This window comes from Bufo bufo, chromosome 2 (genome assembly GCF_905171765.1).
Source record: "Bufo bufo chromosome 2, aBufBuf1.1, whole genome shotgun sequence".
NCBI classification, from domain to species: Eukaryota; Metazoa; Chordata; class Amphibia; order Anura; family Bufonidae; genus Bufo; species Bufo bufo.
This window is the reverse complement of record NC_053390.1, coordinates 255,624,116-255,639,035: the sequence shown is the minus strand read 5'-3', so window position 1 is coordinate 255,639,035 and position 14,920 is coordinate 255,624,116. Positions and strand designations below refer to the sequence as shown.

General features: G+C 45.3%; 1 protein-coding gene across 2 annotated transcripts in view; it reads left to right on the top strand.

Annotated features, from left to right (window-relative positions):
- The window catches only part of ADORA2A (adenosine A2a receptor), a 28,108-nt gene extending 14,673 nt beyond the window's left edge, over nt 1–13,435 (top strand). For both annotated transcript variants that reach the window (XM_040416420.1, XM_040416419.1), the window contains exon 3: nt 12,388–13,435. In XM_040416420.1, coding sequence (XP_040272354.1) covers nt 12,388–13,207 — 820 coding nt within the window. In that variant the 3' untranslated portion in view covers nt 13,208–13,435. The remainder of the gene's footprint in view (nt 1–12,387) is intronic.
- Nucleotides 13,436–14,920: the final 1,485 nt, after the last annotated feature.

Sequence of the window (14,920 nt, the reverse complement as noted above, 5' to 3'; positions counted from 1 at the left end):
CAAAAAAAAACTTTTCGTCTGCTACTGGGCAAAAACCATTTGTCCTATACTAAATCGAGTGTGCAGATTACAAATCCGAAGTCAGAATTGTTGTAACACGTCACAAAATTTTGCTATGCATAAGTATGCCTAAATGAATTAAGAACTTGGAAAGCATTTAATAATTTTGAACAGAACAAGTTTTACTCCAATAATTACCTGATCTACATCAAAGTATGCGTAGTAAACAGTGTATGAAAATGTAATGGAATAACAAAATTTCAAAAAGTCTCGTTTTTCAGTTTAACCACTTAAGGACCACAGGTTTATACCCCCCTAAAGACCAGGCCCTTTTTTACAAATCGGCACTCCACAACTTTAGCGGTTTATTGCTCGGTCATGCAACTTACCACCCAGCATGGGTATATGTAAAATGACACCCCAAAACACATTCCCCAACTTCTCCTGAGTACGGAGATACCAGATGTGTGACACTTTTTTGCAGCCTAGGTGGGCAAAGGGGCCCATATTCCAAAGAGCACCTTTCGAATTTCACTGGTCATTTTTTACACATTTTGATTTCAAACTTCTTACCACACATTTGGGCCCCTAGAATGCCAGGGCACTATAACTACCCCACAAGTGACCCCATTTTGGAAAGAAGACACCCCCAGGTATTTCGTGATGGGCATAGTGAGTTCATGGAAGTTTTTATTTTTTGTCACAAGTTAGTGGCATATGAGACTTTGTAAGAAAAAAAAAAAATCATCATTTTCCGCTAACTTGTGACAAAAAATATAAAATTCTAGGAACTCGCCATGCCCCTCACGGAATACCTTGGGGTGTCTTCTTTCCAAAATGGGGTCACTTGTGGGGTAGTTATACTGCCCTGGCATTTTCCAGGGGCCCTAATTTGTGGTAAGTAGGTAAATGACCTGTGAAATCCTAAAGGTGCTCTTTGGAATGTGGGCCCCTTTTCCCACCTAGGCTGCAAAAAAGTGTCACACATCTGGTATCGCCGTATTCAGGAGAAGTTGGGGAATGTGTTTTGGGGTGTCTTTTTACATATACTCATGCTGGGTGAGAGAAATATCTCAGCAAAAGACAACTTTTCCCATTTTTTTTATACAAAGTTGGCATTTGACCAAGATATTTATCTCACCCAGCATGGGTATATGTAAAATGACACCCCAAAACACATTGCCCAACTTCTCCTGAGTACGGCGATACCAGATGTGTGACACTTTTTTGCAGCCTAGATGCGCAAAGGGGCCCACATTCCTTTTATGAGGGCATTTTTAGACATTTGGATCCCAGACTTCTTCTCACGCTTTAGGGCCCCTAGAATGCCAGGGCAGTATAAATACCCCACATGTGACCCCATTTTGGAAAGAAGACACCCCAAGGTATTCAATGAGGGGCATGGCGAGTTCATAGAATTATTTTTTTTTTGGCACAAGTTAGCGGAAATTGATTTTATTTATTTTTTTCTCACAAAGTCTCCCTTTCCGCTAACTTGGGACAAAAATTTCAATCGTTCATGGACTCAATATGCCCCTCACGGAATACCTTGGGGTGTCTTCTTTCCGAAATGGGGTCACATGTGGGGTATTTATACTGCCCTGGCATTCTAGGGGCCCTAAAGCGTGAGAAGAAGTCTGGAATATAAATCTGTAAAAAAATTTACGCATTTGGATTCCGTGAGGGGTATGGTGAGTTCATGTGAGATTTTATTTTTTGACACAAGTTAGTGGAATATGAGACTTTGTAAGAAAAAAAAAAAATTTCCGCTAACTTGGGCCAAAAAAATGTCGGAATGGAGCCTTACAGGGGGGTGATCAATGACAGGGGGGTGATCAATGACAGGGGGGTGATCAGGGAGTCTATATGGGGTGATCACCCCCCTGTCATTGATCACCCCCCTATAAGGCTCCATTCAGATGTCCGTATGTGTTTTGCGGATCCGATCCATGTATCCGTGGATCCGTAAAAATCATACGGACATCTGAATGCAGCCTGACAGGGGGGGTGATCAATGACAGGGGGGGTGATCAATGACAGGGGGGTGATCAATGACAGGGGGGGTGATCAATGACAGGGGGGGTGATCAATGACAGGGGGGTGATCAGGGAGTCTATATGGGGTGATCACCCCCCCTGGAAGGCTCCAGGGAGATGCCTGTATGTGTTTTGCGGATCCGATCCATCTATCAGTGGATCCGTAAAAATCATGCGGACATCTGAATGGAGCTTTACAGGGGGGTGATCAATGACAGGGGGGTAATCAATGACAGGGGGGTGATCAGGGAGTCTATATGGGGTGATCACCACAGTCATTGATCACGCCCCTGTAAGGCTCCATTCAGACGTCCATATGCGTTTTGCGGATCCGATCCATCTATCAGTGGATCCGTAAAAATCATGCCGACGTCTGAATGGAGCTTTACAGGGGGGTGATCAATGACAGGGGGGTAATCAATGACAGGGGGGTGATCAGGGAGTCTATATGGGGTGATCACCACAGTCATTGATCACGCCCCTGTAAGGCTTCATTCAGACGTCCGTATGCGTTTTTGCGGATCCGATCCATCTATCAGTGGATCCGTAAAAATCATGCGGACGTCTGAATGGAGCTTTACAGGGGGGTAATCAATGACAGGGGTGTGATCAGGGAGTCTATATTGGGTGATCACCACAGTCATTGATCACGCCCCTGTAAGGCTCCATTCAGACATCCGTATGCGTTTTGCGGATCCGATCCATCTATCAGTGGATCCGTAAAAATCATGCGGACGTCTGAATAGAGCTTTACAGGGGGGTAATCGATGACAGGGGGGTAATCAATGACAGGGGGGTGATCAGGGAGTCTATATGGGGTGATCAGGGGTGATCAAGGGTGAATAAGGGGTTAATAAGTGACAGGGGGGGGGGTGTAGTGTAGTGGTGCTTGGTGCAACATATTACTGAGCTACCTGTGTCCTCTGGTGGTCGATCCAAACAAAGGGGACCACCAGAGGACCAGGTAGCAGGTATATTAGACGCTGTTATCAAAACAGCATCTGATATACCTTTCAAGGGTTAAAAAAATCACATCTCCAGCCTGCCAGCGAACGATCGCCGCTGGCAGGCTGGAGATCCACTCTCTTACCTTCCGTTCCTGTGAGCGCGCGCGCCTGTGTGCGCGCGTTCACAGGAAATCTCGGCTCGCGCGAGATGACGCCAATCGGCGTTAGCGTAGCCTGGGGGAGCCGCCGCGATGACGCCTTTCGGCGTTACAGTTGCGGCAAGTGGTTAAGGGTACTTTCACACTAGCGTTTTTGTTTTCCGGTATTGAGTTCCGTCACAGTTTTATCTTAATGCATTCTGAATGGAGAGCAATCCGTTCAGGATGCATCAGTTCAGTCCCTCTTGCGTTTTTTTGACGGAGAAAATACCGCAGCATGCAGCAGTTTTCTCTCCGGCGAAAAATACTTATCACTTGCCGGAATGCCGGATCCGGCATTAATTTAATTTAATTTAATAACATGGTTATAAGGGAAAATAATAGCATTCTGAATACAGAATGCATAGTAAAACATCGCTGGAGGGGTTAAAAAAAAAATCAAAAATAATTTAACTCACCTTAGTCCACTTGATCGCGTAGCCCGGCATCTTCTTCTGTCTTCATCTGATCTCTGTGCAGCAATAGGACCTGTGGTGACGTCACTTCGGTCATCACATAATCCATCACATGATCTTTTACCATGGTGATGGATCATGTGATGGATCATGTGATGACCGGAATGACGTCACCACAGGTCCTGTTGCTGCACAGAGATCAGATGAAGACAGAAGGAGATGCCGGGCTACGCAATCAAGTGGACTAAGGTGAGTTAAATTAATTTTTTATTTTTTTTTAACCCCTCCAGCGATGTTTTACTATGCATTCTGTATTCAGAATGCTATTATTTTCCCTTATAACCATGTTATAAGGGAAAATAATTCAATCTACAGAACACCGATCCCAAGCCCGAACTTCTGTGAAGAAGGTCGGGTTTGGGTACCAAACATGCGCGATTTTTCTCACTCGAGTGCAAAACGCATTACAATGTTTTGCACTCGCGCGGAAAAATCGCGGGTGTTCCCATAACATTTTCCCGCAAAGCCCGTCTGAAAAGAGGCCTAAGAAATGCACTTTCAATGACATTCGGCAGCCAAGTTGTTCATATGCTGTAAGCATGTTGTCTACTAATTCAGCATAGTTTGCAAAGTCCCCAAACATGGCGCCCGCTCGCACGTGCAGCGGGCGCCATAGCTGCCGGGTTTCTGCTATTTTAAATATAAGAGACCTGCGGCTAGGGATCGACCGATTATCGGTTTTACCGATATTATCGGCCGATATTCAGTATTTTGACCGTTATCGGTATCGGCATCTATTTTGCCGATATTCCGATAACGTATTGGGAACACAGATCGCACTGCTCTCAGCGCTCTCCGTGTTCCCTCAGCAGCACAGGGGAGAAGGAAGCAGTGTCTCCTCCCCCTGTGCTGCTGCTGCCTCTGCCGCCAATTAGAGGAGAGAGGACAAAAGAAGGGGAGGGGTTGTGGCCACCGCTCCACCAATGAAGTTAAGTCTTTCATTAATTCATATACAGGAGGCGGGAGCTGGCTGCAGAATCACATAGCCGGCTCCCGACCTCAATGAGCAGTAGCTGCGATCTGCGGTAGTTAACCCCTCAGGTGCCGCGGATCGCAGCTACCGCTCATAGAGGTCGGGAGCCGGCTATGTGATTCTGCAGCCAGCTCCCGCCTCCTGTATATGAATTAATGAGAGATTTCTCTTCATTGGTGGCGCAGTGCGCCCCCCCAAGCCCCCCAGTATTAATCATTGGTGGCGCAGTGTGCCCCCACCCCCATCCCAGTATTAAAAACGTTGGTGGCGCAGTGCGCCCCCCAGTATCATTGGTGGCAGTGGCCACAGGATCCCCTCTCCCCTGCTCCTCCGATTGGAGCCCCAGCTGTGTAATCCTGGGGCTCCGATCGGTTACCATGGCAGCCAGGACGCTATTGAAGCCCTGGCGACCATGTTCAGCTCCCTGCTGCTGTGTGCACAAAGCACAGAGCAGCAGGGACAGTGTGAGCTCCTATTCACCCTGATAGAGATCAGGGTGAATAGGACAAGGGTTCTTGTCCCTAAGGGGGCTAAAAGTTAGTAAAAAAAAAAAAAACACAAAAATATTAAGTATAAATGAAAAAGAAAGATTTACAAAAAAAAAAAAATACACGTTAACAATAAACATATAAATTTTCAGCGGATTTGTGTAGGAATTTAATTTTTTTCAAAAATGAAAATTCCCAGAATATCGGTATAAATTATCAGCTATCGGCCTGAAAGTTCACAAATTATCGGTATCGGCCCTAAAAAATCTATATCGGTCGATCCCTACCTGCGGCACATGCTGTGGCTTATCGCATACATTTTCCCTTTCAGATGCCGTAGTCAAATGTGACCACAGCATCTGCGCAGTCCGTAAGCGGAAGTCGGGGAACCTGTTACATTGATCTAATAGGCTGAAGCCTCAAGCAGGCTTTGGTGCCTATTAGATGACTATACCAATACAGGCCACTAGGTGGCAGCATTGTATTGGTATAGTGTAGGGATGCCCAACCTACGGCTGTTGCAAAACTACAACTCTCAGCATGCCTGGGCAGCCTACAGCTATTAGCGCATGCTGGGAGTTGTAGTTTTGCAACAGCTGGAGGGCCGCATGTTGAGCATCCCTGGTATAGTGCAAATGAAGTGTTCAATGGTGTCTATATAGACATCAATAAACACAATAGACAATCTAATGATTGCCAGTTATTGTCACCCAAGGTCACTTAAAAAAAAGTGAAAAATATAAAAATAAAAAATAAAAGTTCAAATCACCCCCCTTTCCTTAAAATAAAAATACTTAATCAAAAAATAAACATCATGGGCATCGCCGTATGCGAAAATGCCCATACTATTAAAATATAAGAATATTAATGGCATATTGGACTTCTCCAAAGCATTTTAAACTGTACCACATAAAAGGTTAGTATATAAAATGAGAATGCTCGGACTGGGAGAAAATGTCTGTATGTGGGTAAGTAACTGGCTGAGTGATAGAAAACAGAGGGTGGTTATTAATGGTACACACTCAGATTGGGTCACTGTCACTAGTGGGGTACCTCAGGGGTCAGTATTGGGCCCTATTCTGTTAAATATATTTATTAATGATCTTGTAGAAGGCTTGCATAGTAAAATATAAATTTTCGCAGGTGACACTAAACTGTGTAAAGTAATCAACACTGAAGAGGACAGAATACTACTACAGAGGGATCTGGATAGATTGGAGGCTTGGGCAGATAAGTGGCAGATGAGGTTTAACACTGACAAATGTAAAGTTATGCACATGGGAAGGAATAATGCAAGTCACCTGTACATACTAAATGGTAAAACACTCGGTAACACTGACATGGAAAATGATCTAGGAATTTGAATAAACTGCAAACTAAGGCCTCATGCACACGACCGTATTTTTTTGCGGTCCGCAAAATGGGGTTCCGTTTTTCCGTGATCCGTGACCGTTTTTTCGTCCGTGGGTCTTCCTTGATTTTTGGAGGATCCACGGACATGAAAAAAAAGTCGTTTTGGTGTCCGCCTGGCCGTGCGGAGCCAAACGGATCCGTCCTGAATTACAATGCAAGTCAATGGGGACGGATCCGTTTGACGTTGACACAATATGGTGCAATTTCAAACGGATCCGTCCCCCATTGACTTTCAATGTAAAGTCAGGAGTTAATATACCATCGGATCGGAGTTTTCTCCAATCCGATGGTATATTTTAACTTGAAGCGTCCCCATCACCATGGGAACGCCTCTATGTTAGAATATACCGTCGGATTTGAGTTACATCGTGAAACTCAAATCCGACAGTATATTCTAACACAGAGGCGTTCCCATGGTGATGGGGACGCTTCAGGTTAGAATATACTAACAGAACTGTGTACATGACTGCCCCCTGCTGCCTGGAAGGTGCTGCCAGGCAGCAGGGGGCAGCCCCCCCGCTGTAGTTAACACATTGGTGGCCAGTGTGGCCGGCCCCCCCCCTCCCTCCCCTGTAGTTAACTCATTGGTGGCCAGTGCGGCCGCCCCCCCCCCCCCTCCCCTGTAGTTAACTCATTGGTGGCCAGTGGGCCCCCCCCTCCCTCCCCTGTAGTTAACTCGTTGGTGGCCAGTGGGCCTTCTCCCCTCCCTCCCCCTCCTAATTAAAATCTCCCCCCTATCATTGGTGGCAGCGGAGTGTACCGATCGGAGTCCCAGTTTAATCGCTGGGGCTCCGATCGGTAACCATGGCAACCAGGACGCTACTGCAGTCCCGGTTGCCATGGTTACTTAGCAATTTGTATAACCATTATACTTACCTGCGAGCTGCGATGGTCTGCGTCCGGTCGGGAGCTCCTCCTACTGGTAAGTGACAGGTCCGGCCGGGAGCTCCTCCTACTGGTAAGTGACATGACCTGTCCACATGGCCATGCGGAGCCAAACGGATCCATCCTGACTTACAATGCAAGTCAATGGGGACGGATCCGTTTGACATTGACACAATATGGTGCAATTGCAAAAGGATCTGTCCCCCATTGACTTTCAATGTAAAGTCAGGAGTCCCTATTATACCATCGGATCAGAGTTTTCTCCAATCCGATGGTATATTTTAACTTGAAGAGTCCCCATCACCATGGGAACGCCTCTATGTTAAAATATACCATCGGATTTGAGTTATATTGTGAAAACTCAGATCCGACAGTATATTCTAACACAGAGGTGTTCCCATAGTGATGGGGATGCTTCAAGTTAGAATATACTAAGAACTGTGTACATGACTGCCCCCTGCTGCCTAGCAGCACCTGATCTCTTACAGGGGGCTGTGATCCGCACAATTAACCCCTCAGGTGCCGAACCTGAGGGGTTAATTGTGCGTATCATAGCCCCCTGTAAGAGATCAGGTGCTGCCAGGCAGGAGGGGGCAGACCCCCCTCCCTCCCCAGTTTAAAATTCATTGGTGGCCAGTGCGGCCCCCCTCCCTCCCTCCCCTGTATTACATTCATTGGTGGCCAGTGCGGCCCCCGTCCCTCTCCTGTATTACATTCATTGGTGGCCAGTGCGGACCCCCTCCCTCCCCAGTATTTAATTCATTGGTGGCCAGTGCGGCCCCCCTCCCTCCCTCCCCTGTATTACATTCATTGGTGGCCAGTGCGGCCCCCTCCCTCCCTCCCCTGTATTTAATTTATTGGTGGCCAGTGCGGCCCCCCCTCCCCTGTATTTAATTCATTGGTGGCCAGTGCGGCCCCCCTCCCTCCCTCCCCAGTATTTAATTCATTGGTGGCCAGTGCGGCCTTCCCTCCCCCCTCCTAATTAAAATCCCCCCCCCCATCATTGGTGGCAGCGGAGAGTTCCGATCGGAGTCCCAGTTTAATCGCTGGGACTCCGATCGGTAACCATGGCAACCAGGACGCTACTGTAGTCCGGGCTGCCATGGTTACTTAGCAATTTTAGAAGCAATATACTTACCTGCGCTCTCTGTGACTAGCCGGGCGCTCCTCCTACTGGTAAGTGACAGGTCTGTGTGGCGCATTGCTTATAGCACAGACCTGTCACTTACCAGTAGGAGGAGCGCCCGTGAAAACTCAGATCTGAAAAAGCTTTTATGCAGACGGATCTGCGGATCAACCTGTGTGAAAGTAGCCACGGATACGGATCACGGACGCGGATGACAATCTTGTGTGCATCCGTGTTTTTTCATGGACCCATTGACTTGAATGGGTCCGTGAACCGTTGTCCGGACAGGAAACACGGATCACGGACGCGGATGAACAACGGTGAATTTTCCGAGTTTTCAACAGACCCATTGAAAGTCAATGGGTCCACAGAAAATCACGGAAAACGGAACAACGGACACGGATGCACACAACGGTCATGTGCATGAGGACTAATTCACATGTTTTTCTCTCAGTAGCAAAATCATTGTTGCGCGGTGATAGGACATGTTCTGTTTTTTTTATGGAACAGACAGATGGACACAAAATGCACACGGAGTACCTCCTGTTTTTTTTTTTTTTTGCAGACCCATTGAAATGAATGGTTCTTCATACGGTCTGCAAAAAAACTGGAACGGACTCGAAAAAAAATACATTCATGTGCATGAGAATGCTATCAATCTCTGATAACACCTCTATTTACTGAGAGGTGTACACGGGGTGATCTTCAGTTAGAAAAAGCAGGGATATAAATGTATAATTTACATATTTTACTGAATTTACTGAATCCTTTCCTATAAAACTATATATCAATCTGCTCAGTTCCTCATGTTCTCTAACATGCTGCTGGCAGATTGCACTGCGTTTTGTGGTAACAGATCCTCTTTAAGGCCCCTTTCAAACGGGCGAGAATTCCATGCGGTTGCAATGCGTGAGGTGAACGCATTGCACCCGCACTGAATCCGGACCGCGTTGTGTGAAAATCGCAGCATGTTCTATATTCTGCGTTTTTCACGCAACACAATCTCCATAGAAATAAATAGGTCTGCGTGAAAATCGCAAGAATCCGCAAGCAAGTGCGGATGCGGTGCGACTTTCACGCATGGTTGCTAGGAGATGATAGGGATGAAAGCAACCCCGGACCCCATTAAAGTGTATTCATTTTATTATTTTCCCTTATAACATGGTTATAAGGGAAAATAATAGCATTCTTAATGCAGAATGCTTACTAAAATGTGGATTGAGGGGTTAAAAAATAAAAAAAATTTACTCACCTCATCCAATTGATCGTGCAGCCGGCATTGTCTTCTTGCTTCTTCTTTCAGGACCTGCAAAAGGACCTTTGATGATGTAATGAATGAATGAAGATCAGGACCTGCGCTGACATCACCGAGCTCACCACGTGGTGAGCGCAATTACGTCATCAAGGGTCCTTTTGCAGGTCCTGAAAGAAGAAGCAAGAAGACAATGCCGGCTGCGTGAACAAGTGGATGAGGGGAGTTAATTATTATTATTTTTTAACCCCTCAATCCACATTTTTGTAAGCATTCTGTATTAAGAATGCTATTATTTTCCATTATAACCAGGTTATAAGGGAAAATAACAAAATGAATAGAACACCTAACCCAAACCCAAACATCAGTGAAGAAGTTCGGGTTCGGGTCTAGGTACCACATTCAGTTTTTTCTCACGTACGTGCAAAACGCATTGCACTCGCGTGGAAAAAACTGAACATCGGAACGCAATCGCAGTCAAAACTGACTGCAATTGCATGCCTACTCGCACTGTTTTCCCGCAATGCACGCACGAGGCATCCGGAGCAAATCCGGGACGCCCTTATGAAAGAGGCCTCAATCTCTGCTTTTTCGGAGCTCATGAAGGCCCATTTTTCTATTATCAGTGATTGATAGCATTCTCCATATGTACAGATGCAGCCGAGCTAAACTTGATGGCTAACGCGTTAAGTAAAGGATAGCAAGAAAATGTTAACTGCTTTTACACAGATTTCAATGGCCTTTGTCATGAGATAACCCAGATAACACTGTGACTCGTGTTTTCAGAGTCAAGTTTAGTACAGCTACATCTGTATATAGTGAAAGCTGTCAGTCACTGACAAGACAGTCCCCGGGTACACCTGAGCTCAGAAATGTCAGCAAGATGGAGAAAGATGTTATGATGACGTAATCTAATTCATTATAAGTATCTGTGATATCACCATCTTACCTTTAGAAATGGGTCGTGAAATGATACTATAGTGTCTAAAGATCCCTTGACCAACATCTTCTATAAATTCACTTCTATGCTATACGTTTTGGTGCAATTAAAAGCCAGGCCTTTTTCATTATTTATAGTACCGTACGTAATTTTATGGATTTCATTTTGGTCCTGTGCCTTTGTGATACTTGCCCCCTATTTTCATGTACACTGTAAATGCTTTTTAAAGCGAACCTTTCACCTGGATTTCACTTAATAAACTATCAAAAGTATCTTATAGATCATCCTCATTGTGTTAGCACACGGTCTTGTCCCGCTTTTCTGGCATGTATATGCATGGAAAAATCGCTTTATAAAGTACTCTTCTCCAGCTCTACAAGTCACGGTAGAAGTCAAGGGGGTAGCCCTTCCCTCACTCCAGGCTGTAACTCCCCTGCCCTAACCCCGCCTCTATGCAGTCTAATTGACACCCGGCTCAGTCGCCGGGACCGCGCTTGTACAGGCCGCGCATGCGCCGTCGGACTCAAACGCGATCCTGTATCTGAATCGCGCGTGAGGAAGAGAAGACAGGCAGGCATCGAGGACGGCGCATGCGCGATTCAGTTACAGGATCGCGCTTGAGTCCGACGGCGCATGCGCCGCCTGTACAAGCGCGGTCCCGGCGACTGAGGTGTCAATTAGACTGCATAGAGGCGGGGTTAGGGTAGGGGAGTTACAGCCTGGAGTGAGGGAAGGGCTACCCCCTTGACTTCTACCGTGACTTGTAGAGTCAAGAGTACTTTATAAGGCGATTTTTCCATGCATATACATGGCAGAAAAGCGGGACAAGACCGTGTGCTAACACAATGAGGATGATCTATAAGGTACTTTTGATAGTTTATTAAGTGAAATCCAGGTGAAAGGTTCGCTTTAACCCCCTTCCCCTCCAATATGCACATACATTCATGCTATGAATACAATATTGCTGCATATAGAGTTTCTTGTAAATTTTTTATGGTTGTTATATATACCATGCATCTATATTTAGATTTGTAGGTCAATTTTATGATAATGTTACTGGTACCATAATCTTTCCATTTAACTCACTTTATTGCCCTTTACAACCATGTCATTCTGAATAATACACTTCATTTGTCTTTACAGCTTGGACTGCAGGTCATATGACTGCTTCATTTTTCTGGCTACATGTCTCCTAAAGTTATGTGTTGACTGCCTAAACGTTTTAGAAAAATTAATTTTCAGTTATTTGTATTAACCTGGTGAACGTGCTATAATATATTGAAAGCAAGAAAGCTCTGTCTGGAGTAGTTGTGGTCAGGGAGAAGTCCATGCTTTTGCAGGTCCCTAGTGACCACATACCAGATGTTTTTGTCTACTCTTATACTTGGACACTGTCACTTCTGTATGGAAACAGAAATCTTCCAGCTGTTATCCCATGGATGGGAAGATTTCTGTAAAAAGCATTGAAAATTCCCAGGTTGTCTCCCCTCAATGACCTAACTTCCATGTTATCTCCAACTTGTCTTTTTATATCTTTTCTTCACATCTGCTTTTTTAAGTTGTACCTAGAATTTAAATGGGTTCCTATGTGACAATACTATGTGGTCTAATGCTCATTTTTCAGCTTTAGTTATATCTTCATTTCTCTTCTCAGGTATAACAGTCTGGTAACCAGTCGAAGAGCCAACGTGATCATTGCTGTCTGCTGGCTGCTGTCCTTTGTTATTGGTCTTACTCCCATGCTAGGCTGGAACAGGAAGGATATTGTAGCAGAAAACTCATCTCGATGCAGCGCCCCCATGTTAGAGTGCCTATTTGAAAATGTTGTGACTATGGATTATATGGTATATTATAATTTTTTTGCATGTGTGTTGGTACCATTAGTGCTCATGCTGGGGATTTATTTAAGAATCTTCATGGCAGCCAGACGCCAGCTAAAACAGACTGAGTCAAAAGTGACATGTGGTGAACGCTCTCGGTCAACACTGCAACGAGAAGTCCACGCCGCCAAGTCACTGGCTATTATTGTGGGCCTATTTGCAATCTGCTGGTTACCCCTGCACATCATCAACTGCTTTACTCTCTTCTGTGAGGCTTGTGTGCGCCCCCCACCTTTACTCATGTACTTTGCAATTCTATTTTCTCATGCTAACTCAGTGGTGAATCCGTTAATATATGCCTACCGCATACGTGAGTTCCGCCAGACATTTCGGAAGATATTGCATCAACATATCTTTGGTCGAGCACAACCTTCTCAGACACGTACAGCCAGTGGCAAGTCTTTAACACACGGAACTGATTTAGTGTCAGGAACGAATCAGACTACTTTCAATGGATGCATGGAAATCAATGGGAGTAGCTGTAAATTGAAAGAAGCCTGGCATCAAAATGGGTATCGTACTGGGGAGAGAGTTGACCGGACAACAAATCAAGAATCAGAAAACCAACAGAAAGAAAAACTAATACATTCTTGAAGTTTACTTTGAGCATAGACATTTACATGTTGTGAACAGAGACGATGGTGGGCTTCTCAAATTGGAGATTATGTGGACTTTTTGTTGCTATGTTTTGACACTCATTTATTTATTAAACAAAATTCAAAGTTTTTGTGGTTTTTGCCCCTCAACATACAATGTACAAGCAGGTACAGATCTGTACATTCAAAAATGTCCATTTTACAGATATTTTACAGAATTTCTGCTAATCATTGTGATTACTGATAACTAAATATTGTGTGGGTTTAAAAGGGTTCCCTTGGTAGAATACCTTTTAAGTCAAAGTTGGAAATAACAGTAAGAGACTAACATTTTATTCAGTATTTAGGATATTGGATTTCAAGATGGTAAGAACCATGTGACAGGTACATACCTTGAAAAATCTCATTATCATCATTATGTAGTTGAGCAATACAGGCTTCCATGCCTCTACCGCAGACATACATACATAATTCTAACTTGAAAGGCATGAAAAAATCCCAACACTTCCTCCCTTCATCTCATCCTTTCTCTTATGCCTATTTTGTCTTATATTACACTGAAAAATATATAAAGAAATGTCCTTTGTGTCCAGAAGGTCATCAATGTCCCTCCTCCTCAATGTCACAGGACAAGCTATAAGACAAGTAGTTGCAGCAGGAGCACCCTGCTGTGCCTTGTCTGCTGTATAACAAGTTTGGCTAAGCTCCACCACTTAGTTGGCCTCAAGCCAAAGATGGAGCAGATCAGCAGGGTATTAACCCCTTTGACCCCTTTGTTCTTGTGAGATTTCTACAAGACTGATTGTGTCAGTATCATGCAGAAAGTGATGCAATTGACAGTGAGGGCAACTATATGTCTTGTTTACTTCTAGGATTAGTGTTCCATTAAGGATCTTGTATATGACTAGAAAAAGGGAGAGTGGAACTGTTACTGGGGGGAGAGCGATTAAACTGGGACTCCGATCGGAACTCTCCGCTGCCACGAATGATGGGGGGGGGATTTTAATTTGGAGGGGGGGGAGAGGGGAGGCCGCACTGGCCACCAATGAATTAAATACAGGGGAGGGAGGGGGGCCGCACTGGCCACCAATTAATGTAATACAGGGGAGGGAGGGGGGGCCGCACTGGCCACCAATGAATGTAATACAGGGGAGGTAGGGGGGCCGCACTGGCCACCAATGAATGTAATACAGGGGAGGGAGGGGGGCCGCACTGGCCACCAATGAATGTAATACAGGGGAGGGAGGGGGGGCCGCACTGGCCACCAATGAATTTAAAACTGGGGAGGGAGGGGGGTCTGCCCCCTCCTGCCTGGCAGCACCTGATCTCTTACAGGGGGCTATGATACGCACAATCACTATGGGAACGCCTCTGTGTTAGAATATACTGTCGGATCTGAGTTTTCACGAAGTAAAAACTCAGATCAAAAAGCTTTTATGCAGACGGATCTGCGGATCCGTCTGTGTGAAAGTAGCCTACGGATCACGGATGCGGATGACAATCTTGTGTGCATCCGTGTTTTTTCACGGACCCATTAACTTGAATGGGTCCGTGAACCGTTGTCCGTCAAAAAAATAGGACAGGTCCTATTTTTTTGACGGACAGGAAACACGGATCACGGACGCGGATGAACAACGGTGCATTTTCCGAGTTTTCAACGGACCCATTGAAAGTCAATGGGTCCGCAGAAAATCACGGAAAACGGAACAAC